The 25,356-nt window shown below is 48.4% G+C and overlaps 2 protein-coding genes and 1 pseudogene across 3 annotated transcripts; 2 read left to right on the top strand and 1 right to left on the bottom strand.

Moving 5' to 3' along the window:
- Positions 1–1,703: 1,703 nt before the first annotated feature.
- On the bottom strand, positions 1,704–8,626 carry LOC123090790 (protein ETHYLENE-INSENSITIVE 2-like; annotated as a pseudogene). Its single transcript, XR_006442620.1, has 9 exons — positions 7,990–8,626; positions 7,741–7,865; positions 7,387–7,664; positions 7,233–7,319; positions 6,949–7,062; positions 6,636–6,848; positions 5,596–5,775; positions 2,963–5,490; positions 1,704–2,412 (listed from the first exon to the last, which is right to left on the bottom strand). The product of XR_006442620.1 is annotated as a protein ETHYLENE-INSENSITIVE 2-like (transcript).
- Positions 8,627–9,524: 898 nt separating this feature from the next.
- LOC123090792 (F-box protein At1g55000) lies at positions 9,525–11,632 on the top strand. The gene is made up of 2 exons (XM_044512133.1): positions 9,525–10,110; positions 11,009–11,632. Exons 1-2 carry the CDS (start codon positions 9,628–9,630, stop codon positions 11,381–11,383), a joined length of 858 nt encoding a protein of 285 aa, XP_044368068.1. The 5' UTR covers positions 9,525–9,627; the 3' UTR covers positions 11,384–11,632.
- A 3,196-nt stretch (positions 11,633–14,828) lies between these two features.
- LOC123090791 (linoleate 9S-lipoxygenase 1) lies at positions 14,829–19,436 on the top strand. The gene is made up of 7 exons (XM_044512131.1): positions 14,829–15,149; positions 15,483–15,775; positions 16,387–17,031; positions 17,325–17,432; positions 17,536–17,846; positions 17,944–18,207; positions 18,431–19,436. Exons 1-7 carry the CDS (start codon positions 14,957–14,959, stop codon positions 19,200–19,202), a joined length of 2,586 nt encoding a protein of 861 aa, XP_044368066.1. The 5' UTR covers positions 14,829–14,956; the 3' UTR covers positions 19,203–19,436.
- Positions 19,437–25,356: the final 5,920 nt, after the last annotated feature.

Raw genomic sequence — 25,356 nt, 5'->3', positions numbered from 1 at the left:
GCGCTGGCCTGTCCGGCGCCGGCAGCGACGTGCGTGCGTGGCCGCCGCGAAAACGACCCCGCGCTGGACGCCATCATCAACTAACTAACTGTAAAGGCGCGGCGCTCATCCTGAGGACGGGGGAAGGCCCGCCCCCATTCAACTCAGACGCTGATTGAATGAACATGCGGGATCATCGGCGTCATTCCAACTTGGAACAGGCAGCTAGCTGCTGCCTTCAAGTGATTGATTCCATCTGGACTGGACGTGACGTGCCCACGTCCCAGCTTGTACAGGGATATCAGATCGGATCAGATCAGTCATTGCTTCATCTGCTCATACATGCTAGTAGTATCTCCCTCCGCTCTATTAATTTGCCTCTTCATTTAAGCCTCGTGTAGCATGGGAGTAGGACTGGACTTAGAACTCGGAGCTCGTGAGCTAAATGAGTAGCTTGTGACTCGGCTTGGATTAACTTAAACTCGATGATTAACAAGTCGAGCTGAGCTTTTTGAAGAAAAGGCGATAGCCCGACTTTATAAATAAAGCCATACTACATGGCAAAGGGAGCCATACACGTCATTCAAGAGTATCAAGTGTAAGCAAAATATAAAGTTCAACACAACCAACAAAGACGAGAACAACACGCAGGCCCCAACTATATTAGGGGACACCAAAGAAGATCTCTAATCCGGCGCCAAAGACAAGGAGGCAGATAAGTTAATCTTGGGAATCAAGTTGTCCATGTCGTCCGCGACAGACGCCTTAGCAAACGGACCGCCACTATGTAAGAGAGAGATCGGTTTAAACAAGCAATCAGATGGGTTAGCAGGGAACATATGTTCAATGGTAAATTTATCCCTAGTAGTTCAAAGGGACCAACCCAGTAAAAGCAACCTAGAGAATACGCATAGGATGAGCCGACAGTGGAGCGAGGAGACCACAAAGGGAAAAATTTCTTAGAGTCGCCAGTAACATTGAGCCAATCAGGCACACAACTTCACATGAACTTGGCAAGGATGCAATTAAAGAAGATATGCTCCACATTGTCCTTTGCACACAAAATTAGAAGAGATGACCTTTTGGTGGGGTTTTGTCAAGAAGTTGCCACATGCCAGTAGTCAACCTTCCATCCGTGCAAGTGAAAACTGATGCCGCGTGGATGACACATTTAGCAAACTTGACACCCTCGAATAGTTTTTATATGTTTTATGTCGATACTTAACCTAGTTCGATGTCATGTAATAGGCAATGGGCGGTTCAATTATGCTATGTACGAGGTTAATGTGGTAAATAAATTGAATTATCAAATGAGATAGTTTAAATGCGCATTTGAAATCAGCTTGTGTTCAAACGGTTTTAGGAGATTTGCTAGTTTGTGTTCAAAAGGTTTTGGATTTTTAGGACAGGAGATCTGCTAGATCTTTTAAAAATTGTAAGAGAAATAGGGTAAGGGATACATTTTGGATTTTTAAGACCGGGGATGCTAGAGTTGCTCTAAGAATTTTATTCAGAGAGTATATAACAATCAATGCCAGAGATGGAAAACCAACCAAACAAGCAAGTGTGTAGGTGGAAATTGTCTGCCAAGAGTGCATTATGAATGATGATGGACCACAAGAGATCAGAAACGATCGCGGTGCATCAGTCAGGACATTTCCTGGACCCTAGGGTTCTCAGTAACTTGTTCGTGGAAAGGGGCGGCGAGAACCGCGGAAACATCGAAATACAAAGATTTAGCGACAAGAGGAATTTGAGTAACAGTCAAATTTACAGCGCGCCACTTCAACAAAATACCAACGCTTTTTTGTACATCTCGCTGGAAGCAGCTACAGTGACCGCACCTTGCCCTTGTAGAACATTTATATGGGCAAAACCAGTGTCACAGACTTACAGTCGATTGCCATTACCGAACCAAGACCGAAAAGCCTCCAGGCGTACGGCGTGCAGCAGAAAAAACCAATATACGAGAAGCAGCTACAGTCTACAGAGGCTTGGTAACAGGCTGAGTGACAGCTATGATCCGGCAGGCGGCTTGTTGCTCGAGAGCCTGCGCTTGTATCGCTTGAGCACAGAAGCAAGGTTTTCCTTCCCTTTAGGCCATGTTCGGTTACACCTCTTCTCAAGAGGATTGGAGGGGATTTGGGTGGATTTTAACTTGTAGGGGATTATATCCACCTCAATCCCTGCCAAATCCCTTCTAAATCCCTGTCAACCGAACAAGTCATTAGGGAAGGCAACATCTCCCGCCACCGTGCCGCTTCGACCCCTCCGGCCAGAAACTGCTTGCTCAACATCTTTGATCAACAGCAAGATGTCAGCTGCGGCGGTGAAGTTACTGGACATGGGCTTGCCGACTAGACGTGCTTTCTCGAGGCATGGGCACCCGGTGACGGGTTTCCGAGGCTTGCAAAATGCAGGATCAAGGATCCCCTACATCAAATGAAGTAAGCAAGATGTCATAAAATCTGGATGCCAAAATGTGCAAAGTAGGTATAAGAATAGCTTGGCATCTGTAAATTTCATCTTAGAAACATCAACTGCCAAATAGAACTGGCTCAGATGTATCGATGATTTTTTGTTGTTGGGAGAAGCATTCTTTTTCTACTGAAAACCTCACATTTGCAGGGGAATACACGATGAGAATGACATGACACTGATATATGCTCAACAGTACGTTCCAACCAACCATGTTAAGTTCAATTATGTCATGTAACAGTTCCAGCACCCATGGTTAATTAGTTGAAATTCTTATGCTCAAGTAATTGATACGCGCTCAAATTAATTGGACTGTAGGTCTGTAGCATAGTTTACTGGAAACTGGAACTTCATTTTACATGTCAATATGTTAAAAAGAATCTTTGCTACATGGATTTGCAAACAATGCCTTGACTCAATTCTCAAGGTGCCTTTTTTTTAGCAGTATAAGGGTGTGTGTTGTAGTTTACTGCAAGCCTACCAAATAACAAGGCAAAAGGATTACCTGAAGACGGTTGAGAACATAAGTATACTTGCCCCAAAGTTCTGGCCTACTTTCCGCAAGCGACAGGTCTAGCACCCGACGGATACACCAGACACCAAAGCTAACAACCAGGGAAGCCTGCCAAACACATTCAACACCACAACCGAGCCGTCCGTGCGTGCAATTAGCGTCCATGCCATCAGCAGTTTCTTGTGAAACTCTCTCAGCTGCGGCAACTTGGTCAATTAGATTTTCATCACAGCCACCATTCTGCCTAAAAAGCCATCTCGACCCTTCCAGCTTTAAGAGCTTCATGATGCAAAATCTGAGAGACTGGAGAAGCTTTGCTTCAGATTCCTTGTATGAGAAATCATCCTTGGTGCCATTTGATCTCCGCTCGGTGTTCACCGGGCTCCTATTATTCAACTCTGCGCTCGGCACGCCAAAGAGCTGTTCGAATGGTTGCCGGGACCAAAGTGATGCTGGTTTGGTGTTCATACTCGACTGCACAGAGCTCTGGGACATGTTCGCTGTGCCCACATTATGTGATCTTTCACATGCCAGCCTACTAAGATATGGCTGATTTCCAGCAGCGCTGCCCATATTTGCTTTGTTCAACAATGAATTCCTGCTTGCAGCAATTACAGCAGATACATCGGGTGAGCTGTGGTACTTCTTTGGGTAAGCAGATGAGCCACCACTTTCACCCCCAAGAATGGTAGTAGGATCATAATAGGATCTTCCTACCATCATTGTACTTAAGCCGCTCATTGTCGGGTTCTGCAAAGTGGTAGAACCAAATGAACCAAGCACGTTCGGGCTATAAGCACGAATAGCAGAGCCAGCATAGTTGGAACCATCAGATTCAGAAGATATAGGAAGTCGCCGTGCGTCCAGTGGAATGCTGGAACGTGAATGCCGACTTGCATCTATCCCTTTTAGATAGTTTGCTAGCTGATACCCACCATGAATGGTGGCAGGCTGACAGAACTGGTTATCACAGTAAGGTGCCCCATCATAATTCGTGATTTCTTTTGCATTTTGGTCAAGAAAGGCACTGCTTGAACTCGGGGTGTTTGTTTTTGGTAAATGCATGCTCTGTGACCCGGCTGATGACCCGATGGCACCCATCTGAAGCCCAAAAGACAGGTCTGGATTAGAGATTTCCCTATTGCAGGACACTGGGTCCCATGAGATGCCTGATCCAGGCACTGCATCTCTCATTAAGGGGTTCTTGGAAGCTCGAGTGTTCTGGTTATCCATTCTCCCAGCTGAACCTTCTCTTATCAAGTCCAGTCCAAGCAAAAGGTGGATCCTTTCAGCATCACCTTCTTGTGTCGGCTTGCCATGATAATCAAAAAAACGCCCCCAGAACTCATCGAGAATTGCTGCTAACTGTCTCCTTGCAGCACGGCCCAAACCAGGCTGCCTTGAGAGGCCACCACTGCCACTAACAGCATCAGTGTCTTTATATCTGCTCATAGCAAGGGGTGGTGGATCACCGGAAGATAAAGAGGGTGCTTTGCCTCCAGTGGACTTATTACTGGAGCTCACATTATGTGAAGTCTCATTGTCCTTGTCTGTGCAAACATCTGCTTCTACTTGAACATCTTTCTCAGCTGTGCTCTTCATTTGGTTATTCTCTGCTGAACTCTGTCCTACTGCGGTGGCAGTAGAGACATTTGGCGTTGAACCTGTAAAGTCAGCCCCAACAACTGATTTTGACTCCTCGATGTTGCTTGACATTCCGGGGGCAGCCTCAGGAATGGTCGCCATATGTTGAGCCCCGTTATCGGATTCTGCAGTGGTTTCAGAACCGTCAGTATGCTCCTCCAAAGCTGATTTCTGATGACTTCTCAATGAATCCCTTGGAACAGCATCAATAGAATACCTTTGAATTTCTTCGTGTGCAATATATTCCGGATAAGTATCTACTCTGTGATGAGTAGTGTCCAGTGCTTCCTTCGGAGAGTGCACATGCCACTCCTGAGTTTCAGCTTCACTGCTGGCTGATTTTATTGGAGTCACAGCCAGGAAAAGTGTAAAAGCAATAGATGCACAAGACATTATAATAAGTACAGTATGGTGAATTATGACAGGGCTTTCAGTGTTCCCTTTCAGGTTGTTTGTCCAGCTGCTGTCACCGAACAGGATTTCCGCCGCGAAAATTTTGTAAACAACATAAGAAGAAACGCAAGGAAGGCTAGTATCTCAACATATAAAGATATCCTGTAGTTGCCCATTATTGACCTTGATGAGGCGATACGGAAAACAGGAATGGTAGAGGAGGGCAGGGTCATGCCCTGGATTACCGGACACAGAATGAGTACCTGATATATCCCTTCAGAGCCTGCTACTTTTGCACAATACATAGTAGGAATCATGGCAAGAACCTTGAGTAGCACATGATGTGCAAAAAGAGACAGGTTTGCACCAAAGAAATTCTCCATAACTGCATGACTGGCGATGACAGCTGTCAACGAAATAATGTGGCTCGAAAAGAGAAGAACCGCTAGTAACACGAGTGGAGCCATGGGATTTGTAAATATCTGCAGAAGACAAGAACCCAGAGAAACTCAGGAAGAAACTTCAACGTACACTTAGAACTTAATTTTAATATTTGGATTTATACTTTAGAAACTGGAATCACAAACCTGGTTCATCAGATCTACAGCATCGTGAAAGGAGTGGATCACATTGTGACTAGATTCCGATGCTGCTGAGCTCAGCAGAACATAGTTCACAAGAAAAACTCCAGTAGAAATGAATAATATAGAAAAAAGGTGGTCATGAAACAGGGTACGGAGGGTAAGAACATGAGACCTCCTCTGAACCTGCATGTAGGATATCTGAATTAACTTGAAATGATAACTCAAATAAGCAGGAAAGAATAGTAAAATGAACCTGTTTGTAAATAACTGTAGAATCAGGGAGTACAAAGTGCATTGCCATGTAATACCTGATGTGTTGTATAATATGTCTGAACCATCATAATCAAATTTTAACAGTTTTCCAGACTTTCTAATAGTTGAAGAGTGTGGATTTAGCAAAAAAGTACAGTGCCTGAGAACCCTGGAAACATTAATACTTCAATTGGAGGACCACCTCTTCATGTGAAGATTGGTTGGTTCATCTTGTGATCAACTGATCATCCGATAAATTTTTGGGGATGACTTCATCCTCATTTTTGTTAGTTTGTGCTTACGAGGGATGAAAAATGATGGATCTTCCACTCACCCCATCCTTGAACCAAATACCCCATAATTGATTCGATGATCATAGAAGTATAGTTGAAGCACTATTCCCTATGGTATAGATGATAATTCTGTCAAGTATAATGACAGGAAACAAATCAAACGCTATGCGGAAGCTACTTGAGATATGACACCAAGCACAAGCATAAAGCCCAAAGCCCAACTATTTAGTCTTTTTTGGGGGTAATTGCCCCTATTGGGGATGAACACTTCTTACTAAGTATTCAGCACCGCGTCGATGGCATAATCTGTATCTGAAACTATGAAATATGACACACAAACCATGCAACCAAACTGCTCCAGATATCAACACAAGGTGCAACATAAAACCACACAACCCATAATGGAAGACAGTTTGACGCAGCTACTGCACCTTCAAATGTAAATCCAAATATGTGGACAATTTAAACTATGTATGAGCAAGAGGCATTGGAAAATACCTGAACAACTGATGAATGAACATAAAAATTGTGCGATATTACGTTTGCACCCATAAGTGCCATCAGTGAGTAAGCACTTTCACCACTCAACTTGGGGAACATCACATTCACATGGAGAGGTATCTCTGGTTGACTGATTAACAAGCCAAGCACAAAACAGAGAATCGTAAAGCCCGCTATGCAGGCATTTAACGTTCCAGACATCCTCTTGTCCTAGAATGGTCAGAAATAATATGTCAAAAGCACATAGGGCACAGACGAGTCAGATAACGCTATCGAGAATTACTAGTTCCAGGGTCAGTAATAAACTTACCCGAGAGGATAAAAGAAATGGCAGCAGATTGATTACAACGCATGCAAAAATAATACCCGTGATGAGATCATCGTGATCAAATACAAGGTTGAATCCAACTGCTATGCCTGAAATCTGAAAGAGACAAAATATTAAGTGTTCAGAAAAGTCAGGACTTACGCACATTCTCACAAGGTAATGGACTAGTTATTATACAAGTCAGTACACATAGCATGGCGAATACAAAATATTCTAGAATGAAGCTTTGACAAACAAGAAGATTTGCCTCAAATTTGTAGATATACCATGGTTAGTTCTGAAGTAAGCAAAGACAATCCTGCCTGGAGACCAAGGCCGCCACATATAAACCGACTGTACTCCTGGCCGGAAACCTTGAAATCCATATAAAAGCATTACAAGTAAGAACCAAGAACTGTATGGTTCAGGGGGATCGGGCACCTGAGCGAGATTCTTGTCGGTGACCATGCCGATGCAGGTGGACATATACTGATACAGAACCGAGGAGAAGTTGAAAAAGAGCACCAGCAGCACGAGGTCGTACCCGAACCGAGTCCCGGCGTCGACCGTCGCCACCCACTTGCCAAGATCAATATACCCGACGGAGATGAGCAGCGCCGGCCCAAGCGTCCGGGAAAGGTGATGATGGCCGTCTCCTGAAGCCAGGGACTGTATGCCGTGCACGGCTTCCATGGAATATCACCAAGAATCACGCCCAGCTGTTTATCCGATTCACGTCCTCAGAATTCAGAGAACACAACACTCCTTGTGGTCCAAACAGTCCAGTCAAACTACCTGCACAAAGCTTGCGAGGCAGCGGCACCAGAGGCGGGCATCACCTTGAACTGAACCAACAACCAACCTGGTTGGAAAAAATGAACAGAGTGCTCCACTGCGCCAGCAAACAGATTCACAGAGAGCTGGAAGGATGGGAGCATCCATTTCCACACAGAAACATCTGAATCAGACTTACCACGGCAATCAAAACAAAGACGAGAACGGAAGGAAATCTTAGGACAATGCGAGGTGGTTAGTGGTCGTCACCAGCTCTGAAGCAGCAGTCGACCTGGCGTGCTCCGCGGAGAGAAGGTTCGAGGGCGATGGCGTGGCGTGGCGTGGGAGTCGGAGCCGAGATGAGACGAGCGGGGAAGCCGGGGCGGAAGAAGTAGGCAATGCGGTGATGGGTGGCCTCGCCGCCGCCCCCGGGAAGGGTGGGGGTAAAGTAGGGAAAAAACAGAGGAAGAGGATAAGGGCGGAGGCTGCACGTTCAGCGGCGAGGGGTGTTTCCGGTATTCTGCGTGCGGATGGGGACGAAGTCTGTGGGGCCGTTTCTACTGCGTCGTCCTAGGCAAGGCGACAACTTGGAATGATCATGGGAGTTCGATGGGTGTACGTGGCAGCTCCAGGTCGACAGAGTTTGAGGGTAGCTTGTTTTTAACTTTTCTATGAGTAAAAAAAAATTGCACTCTGGTCACTAGACTTGTTCATCAAAATCACTTTGGTCATTGTATTTAGAGATTAATTTGTCACGGTAACCGACTCCAAGCGATTTTCGTACCTGTCCTATACGAATTTTGCCATCTCTTGCTCTCGTGACCCCGCCCACGGAAGAATATCGGGTGATACCATCATTGTGCCCCATGATACCCGTTTGAAAATTTTAATTTAAGAAGTGTCCTAATAACAAAAACAAAGGCCGGTTCCAGCAAACTCACCACCATGGTTGTAGCACCCCGCGGACATGGTCTCTATCGCCGGCATGGTGACCCACCAGGTTGAAGCTCGCCATTGTGTCGCTTGCAGCTCGCTGGACAAAGGTTGTAGCACTGCTCGTGCCGGTTGCAGCTTGCCATTGTGAGGTTGTCCGTGTATGTCGCAGCTTGCCGGCCAGCGGTTGTACCTTGCCGGCGTGACGATTGTAGCTCGCCGAGCCATCAGATGTAGCGCCCGTACGTGCTGGGTGCAGCTTTTCAGCGTGAGGTTGTAGCACCTGCACCATTGCTGGGTTGTAGCTCGCTGGTCCCCGGATGTAGCACCCGCCTGTGCCGGTTGGCGTGAGGTTGTAGCAACCGCCCCTGCCGGTTGTAGCATCGTCGTCGGGAAGACCCAGCATCCCAGCGGCCGCTCCCAGTATTCACGCCCGCGGGGTCGTCGCATCCAGGGACAACGCTTCCAGCATCAATGTCGGCGGGTCGCAGCATACCGGCCCGACAACCCCTCGGGTCTCCGTACCGGCTTGCGGCGGGAGGTAGCTGTGGCCGAGCGCGTGCAGCAGTAGCGCCGCAACCTTGCTCGCTTGACGGGATGGTGGGCGAGGGAATAAGGCAGAGGTGCGAGTGGAGAAGACGAGTAGGAGAAGAAAAACCCATCGAATAGATAAGGTTGGGTCAAGAGCGGTGTGTGGGCCCAAAAAAAAGGTAGATCTGACGCGTTCAATCCATATCGACCGTGAGTCCGGCTGAAACTTCGGCCGGTCTGCCGGCAGGGAACGTTTCCCTTGTTATTAGTTGCGCCATGTGGCAGACAGTGTTTTAAATTCTATATACTTTGAACTAATAAAATCCACTGTATCCTTTGCCAAAAGAAAAAAAGAGAGAAGATAACACAAGGCGTGGAGGAATTCTGCGGTGGGTGCAACGCCGGGCTGCTGTGGTGCGGTCCGCGAGCTGTGCACGCACCGCTATGGAGCACCAACCACATCTCTCCATTTCCCCTGCCTCGCCTTCTTCCCCCGTCCGCACACGCCGCCTCACCTCCTTCCCCCATCCATCCACCCGCGCGATCCTCCTCCCGATCGCCGCCATGAGCAGCCGCGCCGGAGACCGCGCCCTCCCCGCCTCCTCCCCCACCGAACCCGATCCGGAGGCGCCGTCCGCGGTGAGCGGCGGCGACTTCCCGGCCGACCTCCTGCGGGCGGTCCTGCACCGGCTCCCGCCCGCGGACGTCGCGCGGGCGGCCTGCGTCTGCCGCCTCTGGCGCGCGGTCGCCTCCGACCGCGCCGTGCTCGAGGCCGCCTTCCGCGCGCCCTGGGGGGTGCGCCGCGTCCTCGGCGACCCGGCCACCAGGGCCTTCTGGCGCGCCGCCTCCCTCGCCCGCTTCGCGCTCTCGCACGCCGTCCGTCGCGGGGACACCGTCCCCGGCGTCGCGCTCAAGTACTCCGTCCAGGTATCATATCTATCTCTCTATCTGTCCATCCTCCCCGTCTGAAGCTTATTCTTCAGGTATATTGATGTTAGCTGAATCCTACTTTGTGCTGCCTTGCTGCCTGACGAGGCAACACCAGCCCATGCTGAAATTGGCAGACTCCGTAGCAGTATCAAAGCCCATAGTACTCACAGGATGGAGTTCTTATCACAGGATGGAGTTCCTGCAACTTGAACTAGAACTATGGAGGTCATAATTGATTGTCTAACAGATAGCGTAATGTAAAATAAGCAAAAGTTGCAAGTCACTACAATAATTTCTGGTCATGGAAAACAATCAACGTTTTCACTGTCGCAGAACTCACCGCCGTTGTTGTTGGCATAGCTCATCACGTTTTGATCGTTGGCTATCTGATAATGCTCATGATACAACGTTTGATGATGGATGCACTGCTTCCATAATTCTGTCAGTACTCGTTGCTCGGTTGTATCAATTAAAATGTTGAATGTTGTACTGTAATTAATAGTGAGGCTGTAGTGAATTACTCTACTTTGTTAGGTCTTAAATTAATTGAGTTAGCTCTCAAGGTTTGGTTTCCATAACGTCTCAACAATTGATAGTAAGGATGTAGAATGCCCATGCACCTTGAGCTGATAACCCTTTTTATGTTCACTGTTGCTGATATAGAGCTAATCCGAACATTGACCACACGCATGTTCAAACTTGTTGGATTTCTGTTATTTACAAAGCTGTCAACGCAACTTAAATTTGTAACAGTGAACATTTGTGAATGCCTGAATGCTGCTAATTTATATCATTCCATTGTTTCCAAAAGATATACAGCTGTACTGTCCATGTGTGAGCAAACCTTCTCTATTCTTCATCTAACCTTATTTGATATTCTGTGGATTTCAAGCAGGTGACCGATATCAAACGGTTCAACAATATGATGAGTGACCATGGTATCTACTCAAGGGAGAGGCTTCTTATACCAATCAGTAATCCAGAAATCTTGTTGGGTAGCACATGCTACATTGAGATGGATCACAACTCAAAGAGAGAGGTCGCGGTCTTTTATCCGGAGGGCCACCCGAATGGAAACGCGGAATCCATGGCAAACGCTGCAGCTGCAAAAAGGCAAAGCAAACGGATTCTCGAGTCGGTGAGGCGAAGCTTGCATGTTGATGACGGAACTGCCGAGTACTACCTGTCCGTCACAGGTGGCGATCCGAGAGCTGCTATGATGGAGTTCTCGGAGGACCTTAGGTGGGAGCAGCGACAAGCAGGCCAATAGATGCAGGTCAGTGGGAAGTATATGCAGGGATATTGGTGTGTAGGTGAGTATACATATACATATACATATATCATTTTGATGATTTCTACCTACTTGGCTGCTTGAACCATTATTGGTTTGCCCTCTCCTATGTGTAATATAGTAATGTGGAACTGTGGACCTCTGTAAGGTTAACTTAAAATGGGATAATTGTAGCAAGCACTGTATAGCATTTGCACTTGAAAATGAACATTCATCAGCTCGAATCGTTCTTGTCGCTCATTTTGTGACCAAAGTTTTACTTCACTCGAAACTGTAACTTGCACCTACAATCTCCAGCTTTTTAAATGGGTGAAGCAGTGAAGGACAACTTGTTGTATTCCTGTAAAATTGGAAGAAGGAAAACTCCTATACTGGACCCTTTTCCGTACAACGAGATAATGCGTACTACTCCCTCCATTCCAAAATATAGTGTGCCCGCGCTTTACTTTAACCAACGAGACCAACTGCGGCGGGAGAAAAAAATTATATAATTGAAAATTTTCTTTTTGAATATGAATTCACTGGTATAACTTTTGCTCCCGTCGCAGCAGTCGGTCTCATTGGTTAAATTTATGGTTATAGTTGAAGCACGGGAATAGAGGAAGCACTATATATTGGAACGGAGTGAGTATATGATTAATTAGGGACGGATGGCAAAAGCAAAGCCTCTATTCGAGTACATGCAATTTACTTTTCTTGATCGGTCGAGATGATAGCGAGTAAGCCAGCTGATAGGTCGAGCGTGTCCTCATAGAAATAGAAACAGGGTATGCGCATGTGTGTGAGCGTGTCCGATTGGTCGCATACGGCGGTTAGAAACAGCACAATACATTGTTTCAGCCCCATGCATGCACAGCTCGCGAACTATTCACACGGCCGACGCGTCGCCGCTCGCTCTCGGTCCGCATGCATGTATGTCGCGTCCCACCGCTGGCGGACGGACGCGCTACGTTTGACCGCCAAATGCACCGGAGACCGGACGCAGAAAATATATCCTCGTCGCAGCGACGCGATGCCCCGGCCTTGGAGCTGGAGGTCGAGCACGGCATGCGAAACACAAGCCGGGCGCGTCGCCGTGTGGCGCTGCGGATAGTCCGATCGAGCCAGCCGCTACGTGCCGAAAACGACGGGCCGATGGATCCATCGCAACAAGCGCGGGCGGGCACGGAAATCTCCCACGCCATCCACGTAGGAGTAACGACATGGTTTTCAATAATGTTTGTTGGCCTGGTATGCAGGCTATATGGAGGAGAACAGCTACAAATCTATCTATTTGGGGGAGTGGGCAGTGGAAAAGCTGGAGGAGAAAGCAAGAAGCCCACCTCTGTTGCTATGGCCGAATCCTGGCTGAGGCGCGAAAGCCCCCGTTAACTTGGTCGTTTGGCTTATGTAGATTGTAGCTCCCTCTTTGGCATTAGTGCTTTTGTGCTCTAGCGCTTGCAAGTTTAGTTTTCTTCTCTTATTTCTAGTCTCTAGACTTGCGTTGCCTTATTTCAACTTGTACCGCGGGCAGCGTGCCTGCTGTCTGTCGTGAGCTCTACCGATGTAACATACTCTGGTTTGGTTGTTTCGTTTCTTCTGAAATGGAACAGGGGCGCAGCCCTTTCTTTCTAAAAAAAATGTGTTTTAGCAAAAATGCAAAACTGTAAAGTTTATGTATTGCTTTGACCGAAAGTCACGCACCTTTCTGAAAAATCCAACCTCACACGCCCATCTCCCTCAACTCAAAGATTCCAGGTAGCCGCTGCCACGAAGTAGCAATTCTAGTAAAGACATTTTCGTCGGCTACGAGATGCCCAAGATGTGACAATCTCAAAATATTGTATCGTCTTAGTATCCCGGATGTGCTCGTAGAAATAGGGTATACGTGCATATGTGTTTGTAGCGATGAGCATGCGCGTTCATGTGGGCGTGGACGATTGACCGCACAAGACGGTCAGAAACCATACAAAACATTGCTTCAGCCCCATGCACTCACCGCTCGGCCAACTATTCACACAACCGACGCGTCGCCGCTCGCCGCTCTCGGTCCGCATGCAGCCAAATGCACCGGACGGCAGAAATATGTCCTCGTCGCAGCGACGTACGCGATGCCCCGGCCATGGAGCCGGAGAGAGCCATGCGAAACACGAGCCGGGCGCGTCGCCATCTGGCGCTGCGGGTAGTCCGATCGAGCCAGCCGAAAAGGACGGGCCGATATGATGGATCCATCCCAACGAGCGCGCGGATATCTCCCACGCCATCCACGCAACAGCCAGGTCAAAATACTGAGTAAATTACATCTACGATACCTAAACTTGATCCTAGGGTTCACTTCCATCATTGTATTTAGGAAAGCTTAAAATACGGTCACCGAGGTTGCCCGGGCGTGTCACTCTACGGTCACCAGTACCGTATCAGTCCTAGTTTTGCTGTCGTGGCAAATACCCCTCTCTCACTACTACTATTTCTCTCTTTAATTCTGTCGATCACCTTACCTGCGCCCACCGCTGCGCCACACCCCACGCTCCCACCGCTGTTGCAGCTCTTCAGTGTCAGTGTGTCACATACTAGAGCTCCTAAAGCCTCATGCGGCCCACGAATGAACTGCTACACTGATTGGCCAGACTCTCATGCTTGGAATTCCCAACTCTCACGCCACGCCGAGCTTGAAGCGCACCATGCAGGTTACTGTCCCGATGAGCGTGAGCGCCGCTGTGGAGGTCACCATGGGTTGCCGCTTCATCTTACTGGCCTGGCGTCAGAGGAGGTCCTGGTTTGAGAAGTGCATGGTTGCATGCGTGACCGAGTGGCACCTTGTTTGCGACAATGTCGACTTAGCCTTACACCCTGCCGTGCTCCTCAGCACCTGATCTACCTCCATCACCTGACATGGCTAGCAACCTTCTCTCTCCTCACTAAAGATGTAATTTACTCCAAAATACTCCTATAAATTGGCCGGGTACGAAGCTCCGTGCCCAGCGCGCTGTCTCCCCGCACCCCCGCCTCCTATAAATTGCAATTTTGCTAGAACTCATTTAGATGAGATATAATTTGATCTCATTCACCTTTTATAGCCATTGGATGTGATGCTATAAGATGCGTGTGTGCTGACGTGGGTTGTATTTGTTCTTGTTTTCAAAATGAATGAGACCAAATTATATCTCATCTAGATGAGTTCTAGGTACTAGTGTAAAGCACTACTCAAGCCACAGCTCTTCACTGAAAAGCACTAGTACTAGTGTAACTGGAGAAGTGAAAGCGAGGAGGAGGCCAAGATGATACTGAGCGGGCTCATCGACGGCCTGACGGGGGCGAACAACTCATGAGGAGTAACAGCCAGGCCAAATAAACTCCTGTACGAAGTTCCCTCCGTGCCCAGCCCTGGGTACGCGCCCGCTCTCGCCGCACCCCTACCCCCCTATAAATAAATTGGCCGGCCCGCGCTGCGACCTCCTCACACAGCTCACACAACACACAGCCATCTCCGCACAGCTCTGAGAGCTCTCCACCGAACAGCAGCACTAGCAGTGCAGTTGAAGGGAGTGACAGTACCGAAGAAATAGCAGCAAGATGATACTGGGCGGGCTCATCGACGGCCTGACGGGGGCGAACAAGAGCGCGCGGCTCAAGGGCACGGTGGTGCTCATGAGGAAGAACGTGCTGGACCTCACCGACTTCGGCGCCACCATCATGGACGGCATCGGCGACTTCTTCGGCAAGGGCGTCACCTGCCAGCTTATCAGCTCCACCCTCATCGACCACGGTAAGCAGAGCACCCTCCTCCTTCTCTCCTCGGTAGATATGTCTTCTGTGTTGTCGGCCATGGATGTATCTCAATCGGCTAAAGATAAGAAAGATAGCCATGGTCGGTCGGTCGTCTTTAGCTGAGCATGGGCATGGAAAGAAGAGACGAGAGCATGGTGCGTGCACCAGAGCTTACAGAGCACCAGATGCTTCAGACAAAGCAATAGAACAAGCAAGGACACGTCGTCAAAAGCAACAAACACAACCTAAACTAAAGCACAAAGACGTAGCTAGCGATGGAAAAAGCACCGTGGGCAGATGCTCTAACCATGCGAGACCGTGCTCCGTGCAGACAACGGCGGGCGTGGGAAGGTGGGCGCGGAGGCGGAGCTGGAGCAGTGGGTGACGAGCCTGCCGTCGCTGACCACGGGGGAGTCCAAGTTCGGCCTCACCTTCGACTGGGAGGTGGAGAAGCTGGGCGTGCCGGGCGCCATCATCGTCAACAACCACCACAGCTCCGAGTTCCTGCTCAAGACCGTCACCCTCCACGACGTCCCCGGCCGCGGCAACCTCTCCTTCGTCGCCAACTCATGGATCTACCCCACCTCCAGCTACACCTACAGCCGTGTCTTCTTCGCCAACGATGTGAGTTGTGAGCTTTCCTCTCCTTTCCTTTTCACTGGCTTCCTCATTCATGGTCATTAAGTCCTCTTTGAGATAAGATAAGATTAGTAGGTGCAGAATTTATTCCGTGTTGGTAGAAAAAAGATAGGATACGGCTAGGTGCAGCAGAAGATTGAATGAATGTGGTAGGTGAAGAAAACTGTTGCACTTGACTGACCAAGTGCTGCGACCTGCTGCTAGGTTGGCTTCTTTCTTTGGGATAAGAGAAGAACACTGAGGGAGACACGTACGTACGTGAGCTCACATGAATCCACGACCTCATCCTTTCCATGAGATGACCTCGATCATTAACATGGCCGGACCCCAAGAAATTTTTAGAAAGATGATACATGATACAGTAGTAGCACTCGATCAGGTTTACCTTTCTGAAACAATGACACAAGCACGTGAAAAGAAAAGGCGATTACTACAACCGTACTGTAGCTGGCAAAGCAAATTCATCTTTTAATTCAAGTACTACAGCTAGCAAGTAGCAACGTACGTACGGGACTTCTTTTGTTATGAGCAAGCCATCGGTCGGCTTCATTGGCCATGTGAATGACAATGTTTTTGGTATGTGTATGTACGCGCAGACGTACCTGCCGAGCCAGATGCCGGCGGCGCTGAAGCCGTACCGCGACGACGAGCTCCGTAACCTGCGGGGCGACGACCAGCAGGGCCCCTACCAGGAGCACGACCGCGTCTACCGCTACGACGTCTACAACGACCTCGGCGAGGGCCGCCCCGTCCTCGGCGGCAGCGCCGACCACCCCTACCCGCGCCGCGGACGCACCGGGCGCAAGCCCAACGCCAACGATCCCAACCTGGAGAGCCGGCTGTCGCTGCTAGAGCAGATCTACGTGCCGCGGGACGAGAAGTTCGGCCACCTCAAGACCTCCGACTTCCTGGGCTACTCCATCAAGGCCATCACGCAGGGCATCCTGCCGGCGGTGCGCACCTACGTCGACACCACCCCCGGCGAGTTCGACTCCTTCCAGGACATCATCAACCTCTACGAGGGCGGCATCAAGCTGCCCAACGTCCCCGCCCTCGAGGAGCTGCGCAAGCAGTTCCCGCTCCAGCTCATCAAGGACCTCCTCCCCGTGGGCGGCGACTCGCTGCTCAAGCTCCCCGTCCCCCACATCATCCAGGCGGACAAGCAGGCGTGGAGGACCGACGAGGAGTTCGCCCGGGAGGTGCTCGCCGGCGTCAACCCGGTCATGATCACGCGTCTCACGGTCAGTCAACAATTTCGTGTCAAAAATTGATCATAGATTTAAATAATGAAATGTTAATACATGTCACAAAAATTATGTGATTAGGTTCGTACGGGAACATAGTTTTCAAAGGTATAATTTTTTATAACATGAATGACATTTTATTAGTTAAAACTGTAGTCAAAATTTGTCGCTAAATAGGAAGATGACCAATAAACCAATAAACCAGGAGTATGTGTTGGATATGTATGTTGTCCATGGTGAGAGCGTGCAAATCTTAATTTATGTTGGGTTACATGCATGCATGCATGCAGGAGTTCCCGCCAAAAAGTAGTCTGGACCCTAGCAAGTTTGGTGACCACACCAGCACCATCACGGCGGCACACATCGAGAAGAACCTCGAGGGCCTCACCGTGCAGCAGGTAATAATATACACGATCGAGTTGGCCAACCCATCGCGATCCACCGTGAATTGATTGGAGCAGGTGTAATTAACTTTGGCATGTTGCAACTTGTTGCATGCAGGCGCTGGAAAGCAACAGGCTGTACATCCTTGATCACCACGACCGGTTCATGCCGTTCCTCATCGACGTCAACAACCTGCCCGGCAACTTCATCTACGCCACCAGGACCCTCTTCTTCCTGCGCGGCGACGGCAGGCTCACGCCGCTCGCCATCGAGCTCAGCGAGCCTGTCATCCAGGGCGGCCTCACCACCGCCAAGAGCAAGGTGTACACGCCGGTGCCGAGCGGCTCCGTCGAAGGCTGGGTGTGGGAGTTCGCCAAGGCCTACGTCGCCGTCAACGACTCCGGGTGGCACCAGCTCGTCAGCCACTGGTACGTGCACTACGGACTAACCAAACAATGGCGACACTGACCCGGTGTTATTCAGTCTGTAGATGCACAACTGACGTACTACGATTGAAACGTGTAGGCTGAACACCCACGCGGTGATGGAGCCGTTCGTGATCTCGACGAACCGGCAGCTCAGCGTGACGCACCCGGTGCACAAGCTGCTGAGCCCGCACTACCGCGACACCATGACCATCAACGCGCTGGCGCGGCAGACGCTCATCAACGCCGGCGGCATCTTTGAGATGACGGTGTTCCCGGGCAAGTTCGCGCTGGGGATGTCGTCCGTGGTGTACAAGGACTGGAAGTTCACGGAGCAGGGCCTGCCCGACGATCTCATCAAGAGGTACCTACTTACCTAGTACAATGTACTCTCTCTATAAACTAATATAAGAATGTTTAGATCACTAAAGTAGGGATCTAAACACTTTATATTAGTTTACCGAGGGTACTAGTGATCTAAACGTTTTTATATTAATTTACCGAGAAAGTACTAGTGAAAGTGTGTTACAAATCCTGCTTTTCGATGACTGATGACGTGTACGCGGTGCATAACAAAAATAATGCAGGGGCATGGCGGTGGAGGACCCGTCGAGCCCGTACAAGGTGCGGCTGCTGGTGTCAGACTACCCGTACGCGGCGGACGGGCTTGCGATCTGGCACGCCATCGAGCAGTACGTGAGCGAGTACCTGGCCATCTACTACCCGGACGACGGCGTGGTGCAGGGCGACGTGGAGCTGCAGGCGTGGTGGAAGGAGGCGCGCGAGGTTGGGCACGGCGACCTCAAGGACGCGCCATGGTGGCCGAGGATGCAAGCCGTGGGCGAGCTGGCCAAGGCGTGCACCACCATCATCTGGATCGGATCGGCGCTGCACGCGGCGGTCAACTTCGGGCAGTACCCATACGCGGGGTTCCTCCCGAACCGGCCGACGGTGAGCCGGCGCCGCATGCCGGAGCCCGGGACGGACGAGTACGCGGAGTTAGAGCGCGACCCAGAGCGGGCCTTCATCCACACCATCACCAGCCAGATCCAGACCATCATTGGCATCTCGCTGTTGGAGGTGTTGTCCAAACACTCCTCTGACGAGTTGTACCTGGGTCAGCGCGACACGCCGGAGTGGACCTCGGACCCCAAGGCCCTGGAGGTTTTCAAGCGGTTCAGCGAGCGGCTGGTGGAGATCGAGAGCAAGGTGGTGGGCATGAACCACGACCCGGAGTTGAAGAACCGGAACGGCCCGGCCAAGTTCCCCTACATGCTGCTCTACCCCAACACCTCCGACCACAAGGGCGCCGCCGCCGGCCTCACCGCCAAGGGCATCCCCAACAGCATCTCCATCTGAGCATTCATTGCTACATACTTCTCCGGCGCCAACCACGGCAAGGCGGCGTTCGACGTTCTTAGTGATGAGTGCGAATAAAGAGTGTTCGACACGTACGGGAACGGGAACGTGTCGACAGACTGGTGTTGTGTATGTGAGACTGGATATGTGTGAGCTCGTGTCAGCAACTGTTCGATGCTAAGCGTTAATCCTCATGCATTTGGCAATAAATAAAGTACATATGTTCCACTGAAACTACCTACAATGGAGTTACATACTAGATGGTAACATTACACATATCCAGGCAATTGATGTGGCAAGTAATTAATAAGGGAGATTTTTACGGTGCAGGGGTATTCTCGGCCCAATTAAGTCCAATTAAGTCCAGGGGTATTCTCGTCCGAAATTTTTCGATTAAATTAATTGCATTAAAAAACACTTCATTATAGAGGTCCAATCATCATGCGTACTCTTTTGAAATTTGGTTCGAGCGGTTCGTCCTCTCTCCTCCTCTCGAGCCCTAACCTCGGCGCCCTCGATCGCCGTCGATCGCCTCCGGCGCCCTAGATCGCCGCCGATCGCCCCCGTCTCCTTCGATCGCCGCCGATCGCACTCGCCATGTCACTCCTTCCTCCTGCTCCTACTCCCCCTCCCCCTCCATCGGAAGTCACCCCACTCGGGTCGCGGCGCCAGATCTTCCGACGAGCCTCCCCTCCTTTCCCGAGCGGACGCCACCTTCCCCGACCCGAGAGGCCACATCATCCTCATCGACGTGCATCAACTTTTTCACGCCGGATCTTCGCTGTAAGTGCCTAGCCATCTCAAATCTTTGCTGGTCCCTTATGCTTATAGTACCAATAGGGGTCGGATTTGATTAGGGTTTAGGATATGTCATGTGAGGTTTAGGGTTTATGGTTTCAGAAAGTTGTGACGAGATTTCTATTGAAAGGGAGTGTAAGTTGGATTTAGCTAGGACATGTTGATGTAGTTAGTTAGGGTTTATGGTTTCAGAAAGTTGTGAAAAGATTTTTTTTCAAAGGAAGTGTAAGTCGGATTTAGCTAGGACATATTAAAACACTTAGTTAGGGTTGTGTGCCATGAGAATTTGTCAGCAGATTTGGATTCAAAGAAAGTTATTTTGGATTTAGTTAGGAGATGCTTCTGAATTGAGTTTCCAGATATTTTGGATTTAGTTAGGAGATAATTATTTTTGTATGGAGTTTGGAGATATTTTCGACTTAGTGACGAGATAATTTGGATTTAGTTAGGTGATAATTTTGGATTCAGTTAGGACACAATTTTGAATGGAGTTTGCAGATAATTGATCTATCAGGGTGGATATATCTTGGGACTTGAAAGATTCGTGCACTTTGGATTTAGTTAGGAGATCATCAGTTACACCAAGTACAATCAATTAAATATTTCTGGATTTAGTCAGGGAATATTTTATACTTACTTACAACTTTTGAAGGACTGAGTTTGGTACATGAATCTGATATGAAAAATTAAATTGATTATTTAAGCAGAGTATTAGATAATTATTATGTATGCTATCCATCTGTAATATTGACTATCTGTTTTCGTTGGCAGCATAACGACATGGATGATAAAGGCAACGATGGAAAAAACTTGGGGAATATAGGCAAGGATGACAAGGACATGGGTGATAGACGAAAGGAAGGCAAAGGAATGGATGGTATGCGCACGGATGATAACGATAATGAGGATGCAGGCAAAGATGGCATAGACTTGGATGATGTACACATGCAAGGTAAAGGAATTGATATTAAAGGCATGACTGGTTCAGATCTGAATGAGTGTATGGAATACATAGAGATTGTGAAGAAGACTTTCAGGACTGAAGAAGAAGCCTACATGTTCTACGTAGGCTATGCGAGAAAAAAAGGGTTTGGTGTTAGAAAGGATGATCTGAAGTACAGGGGTCCAGGTCCGAAACAAAATGCATACAGAAGGACATACAAGTGCTGCAAACAAGGTTGGCGGGCCCTTAAGCACTTTAACAGAGCTGATAGAAAATAACACCGAGGGGTCTTTCTCGGTGTGGGTGTCCCGCTCTTTTTTAGGTTGAGCTACAAGATAGTACTGGCCTCTGGTTCGTCAAGAATTTTGTTGACAAGCATAACCATCTGTTTGTCCCTGCTGACCTGACTCCCTACTTATCGGCTCATCGTAGAATGACTGACGCACAAAAGGCCGATGTCATCGAGTATGCTGTTGGTGGACTTCGAACAGATCGGATTATGAATGTAATGGAGAAGAATGCCGGAGGTCCCGACAAGCTTGGATTTATAGATCGAGACCTATACAACCATGTTTCAATCCAGAAGAAGCGGAAGATAGAAGGCAGTGACGCTAGATATTTGCTTACCTATATGATTGCACAGAAAAAAGCAGACCCGGAATTCTTTTTCAAATACACAAAAGACAAAGAAGGCCATTTGAGGAACATATTCTGGGCTGATTCACAATCTCGGATTGACTATGTTGCCTTTGGTGGTGTCGTGGTGTTCGACAATACATACCGGTCTAACAAGTACAGGCTTCCGTTTGTTCCATTTGTTGGTCTGAACCATCACCGCAGCACAATGTTGTTTGGGGTTGGTCTAGTGTCAGACGAGACGGTTGCATCATACCAGTGGCTTCTTCATGTATTTTTGGAGGCAATGTCCCAGAGGGCACCCATTTCAGCAATCACCGATGGGGACGGTTCAATGGCTAAAGCAATAGCTACTGTCTGGACTGGAACAGATCATCGTTTGTGCACGTGGCATATCGAGGAGAATATGATGATGCACCTTCACAAGAAAAAGCTTGAGGAATTTAGGGAATTCATTTACCGTCGTTGGGATGTTGATGAGTTTGAGAAAAGATGGGAGGCTTATAAGGTTCGGTTCAAAATAAAACCAACGGGAAAGAGGTCGTCATGGGGTAACAGGATGTACGAGCTGCGACACAAATGGGCTGCTGCGTACACAAAGGGTAGATATTTCCTAGGAATGATGAGTAATCAGAGGAGTGAGTCTCTCAACTCAAGGCTTCATGTGCACCTGAACAGGAAGATGCAGCTTGTTGATTTGTTGCAGCATGTTGAGCACTGTGTATCCATAATGCGTAAGAATGAAGCAGCCTTAGACGCAGTAGCAACACATACGTGAAGGAAATATGCCCTAGAGGCAATAATAAAGTTATTATTTATTTCCTTATATCATGATAAATGTTTATTATTCATGCTAGAATTGTATTAACCGGAAACATGATACACGTGTGAATACATAGACAAACATATAGTCACTAGTATGCCTCTACTTGACTAGCTCATTAATCAAAGATGGTTATGTTTCCTAACCATAGACATGTGTTGTCATTTGATTAATGGGATCACATCATTAGGAGAATGATGTGATTGACATGACCTATTTCGTTAGCCTAGCACTTGATCGTTTAGTATGTTGCTATTGCTTTCTTCATGACTTATACATGTTCCTGTAACTATGAGATTATGCAACTCCCGTTTACCGGAGGAACACTTTGGGTGCTACCAAACGTCACAACGTAACTGGGTGATTATAAAGGAGTACTACAGGTGTCTCCAAAGGTACATGTTGGGTTGGCGTATTTCAAGATTAGGTTTTGTCACTCCGATTGTCGGAGAGGTATCTCTGGGCCCTCTCGGTAATGCACATCACTATAAGCCTTGCAAGCAATGTAGCTAATGAGTTAGTTACAGAATGATGCATTACGTAACGAGTAAAGAGACTTGCCGGTAACAAGATTGAACTAGGTATTAGATACCGACGATCGAATCTCGGGCAAGTAACATACCAATGACAAAGGGAACAAAGTATGTTGTTATGCGGTTTGATCGATAAAGATCTTCGTAGAATATGTAGGAGCCAATATGGGCATCCAGGTTCCGCTATTGGTTATTGACCAAGAATAGTTCTAGGTCATGTCTACATAGTTCTCGAACCCGTAGGATCCGCACGCTTAAGGTTTCGATGATAGTTATATTATGAGTTTATGAGTTTTGATGTACCGAAGGAGTTCGGAGTACCGTATGAGATCGGGGACATGACGAGGAGTCTCGAAATGGTCGAGACGTAAAGATCGATATATTGGACGACTATATTCGGAGTTCGGAAAGGTTCCGAGTGATTCGGGTACTTTTCGGAGTACCGGAGAGTTACGGGAATTCGCCGGGGAGTATATGGGCCTTCTTAGGCCATACGGGAATAGAGGAGAGAGGCCAAAAGGAAGGAGGCATGCGCCCCCCCTCTGGTCCGAATTGGACAAGGGGCGCAGCCCCCCTTTCCTTCTTCCTCTCCCCCTCTTTCCCCTTCTCCTACTCCAACAAGGGAGGTGAGTCCTAGTAGGACTCCACACTTGGCGCGCCCCCTCCTAGGGCCGGCCTCCTCCCCCCTTGCTCCTTTATATACGGGGGCAGGAGGGCACCCCATGACACACAAGTTGATCTTCGTGATCGTTCCTTAGCCGTGTGCGGTGCCCCCCTCCACCATATTCCACCTCGGTCATATCGTCGCGGAGTTTAGGCGAAGCCCTGCGCCGGTAGAACATCATCATCGTCACCACGCCGTCGTGCTGACGAAACTCATCCCCGACACTTTGCTAGATCGGAGTCCGGGGATCGTCATCGAGCTGAACGTGTGCTGAACTCGGAGGTGCCGTACGTTCGGTGCTTGGATCGGTCGGATCGTGAAGACGTATGACTACATCAACCGCGTTGTCATAACGCTTCCGCTTACGGTCTACGAGGGTACGTGGACATTACTCTCCCCTCTCGTTGCTATGCCATCACCATGATCTTGCGTGTGCGTAGGAATTTTTTTGAAATTACTATGTTCCCCAACAGTGGTATCAGAGCCTAGGTTTTATGCGTTGATGTTATATGCACGAGTAGAACACAAGTGAGTTGTGGGCGATACAAGTCATACTGCTTACCAGCATGTCATACTTTGGTTCGGCGGTATTGTTGGATGAAGCGACCCGGACTGACATTACGCGTACGCTTACGCGAGACTGGTCCTACCGACGTGCTTTGCACACAGGTGGCTGGCGGGTGTCAGTTTCTCCAACTTTAGTTGAACCGAGTGTGGCTACGCCCGGTCCTTGCGAAGGTTAAAACAACACTAACTTGATGAACTATCGTTATGGTTATGATGCGTAGGTAAGAACGGTTCTTGCTAAGCCCGTAGCAGCCACGTAAAACTTGCAACAATAAAGTAGAGGACGTCTAACTTGTTTTTGCAGGGCATGTTGTGATGTGATATGGTCAAGACGTGATGCTATATTTTATTGTATGAGATGATCATGTTTTGTAACCGAGTTATCGGCAACTGGCAGGAGCCATATAGTTGTCGCTTTATTGTATGAAATGCAAACGCCCTATAATTGCTTTACTTTATCACTAAGCGGTAGCGATAGTCGTAGAAGAAATAGTTGGCGAGACGACAACGATGCTACGATGGAGATCAAGGTGTCGCGCCGGTGACGATGGTGATCATGACGGTGCTCTGGAGATGGAGATCACAAGCACAAGATGATGATGGCCATATCATATCACTTATATTGATTGCATGTGATGTTTATCCTTTATGCATCTTATCTTGCTTTGATTGACGGTAGCATTTTAAGATGATCTCTCACTAAATTATCAAGAAGTGTTCTCCCTGAGTATGCACCATTGCCAAAGTTCGTCGTGCCCAGGCACCACGTGATGATCGGGTGTGATAAGCTCAACGTCCATCTACAATGGGTGCAAGCCAGTTTTGCACACGCAGAATACTCAGGTTAAACTTGACGAGCCTAGCATATGCAGATATGGCCTCAGAACACGGAGACCGAAAGGTCGAGCGTGAATCATATAGTAGATATGATCAACATATTGATGTTCACCGTTGAAACTACTCCATCTCACGTGACGATCGGACATGGTGTAGTTAATATGGGTCACGTAATCACTTAGAAGATTAGAGGGATGTCTATCTAAGTGGGAGTTCTTAAGTAATATGATTAATTGAACTTAAATTTATCATGAACTTAGTCCTGGTAGTATTTTGCAAATTATGTTGTAGATCAATAGCTTGCGTTGTTGCTTTCATATGTTTATTTTGATATGTTCCTAGAGAAAATTGTG

The sequence above is a fragment of the Triticum aestivum genome, chromosome 4B, assembly GCF_018294505.1.
Source record: "Triticum aestivum cultivar Chinese Spring chromosome 4B, IWGSC CS RefSeq v2.1, whole genome shotgun sequence".
NCBI classification, from domain to species: domain Eukaryota; kingdom Viridiplantae; phylum Streptophyta; class Magnoliopsida; order Poales; family Poaceae; genus Triticum; species Triticum aestivum.
The sequence above is the reverse complement of the archived record's forward strand: the minus strand, read 5'-3'. Positions and strand labels throughout refer to the sequence as shown.

Excerpts from the sequence above, each read along its gene's own strand:
- LOC123090792 (XM_044512133.1), top strand. The coding sequence starts at position 9,628 with ATGGAGCACCAACCACATCTCTCCATTTCCCCTGCCTCGCCTTCTTCC. Across the intron at positions 10,111-11,008 it reads CGCTCAAGTACTCCGTCCAG|GTGACCGATATCAAACGGTT; the intron begins GTATCATATCTA and ends GATTTCAAGCAG.
- LOC123090791 (XM_044512131.1), top strand. The coding sequence starts at position 14,957 with ATGATACTGGGCGGGCTCATCGACGGCCTGACGGGGGCGAACAAGAGC. Across the intron at positions 17,433-17,535 it reads AGGGCCTCACCGTGCAGCAG|GCGCTGGAAAGCAACAGGCT; the intron begins GTAATAATATAC and ends TGTTGCATGCAG. Across the intron at positions 17,847-17,943 it reads CACCAGCTCGTCAGCCACTG|GCTGAACACCCACGCGGTGA; the intron begins GTACGTGCACTA and ends TGAAACGTGTAG.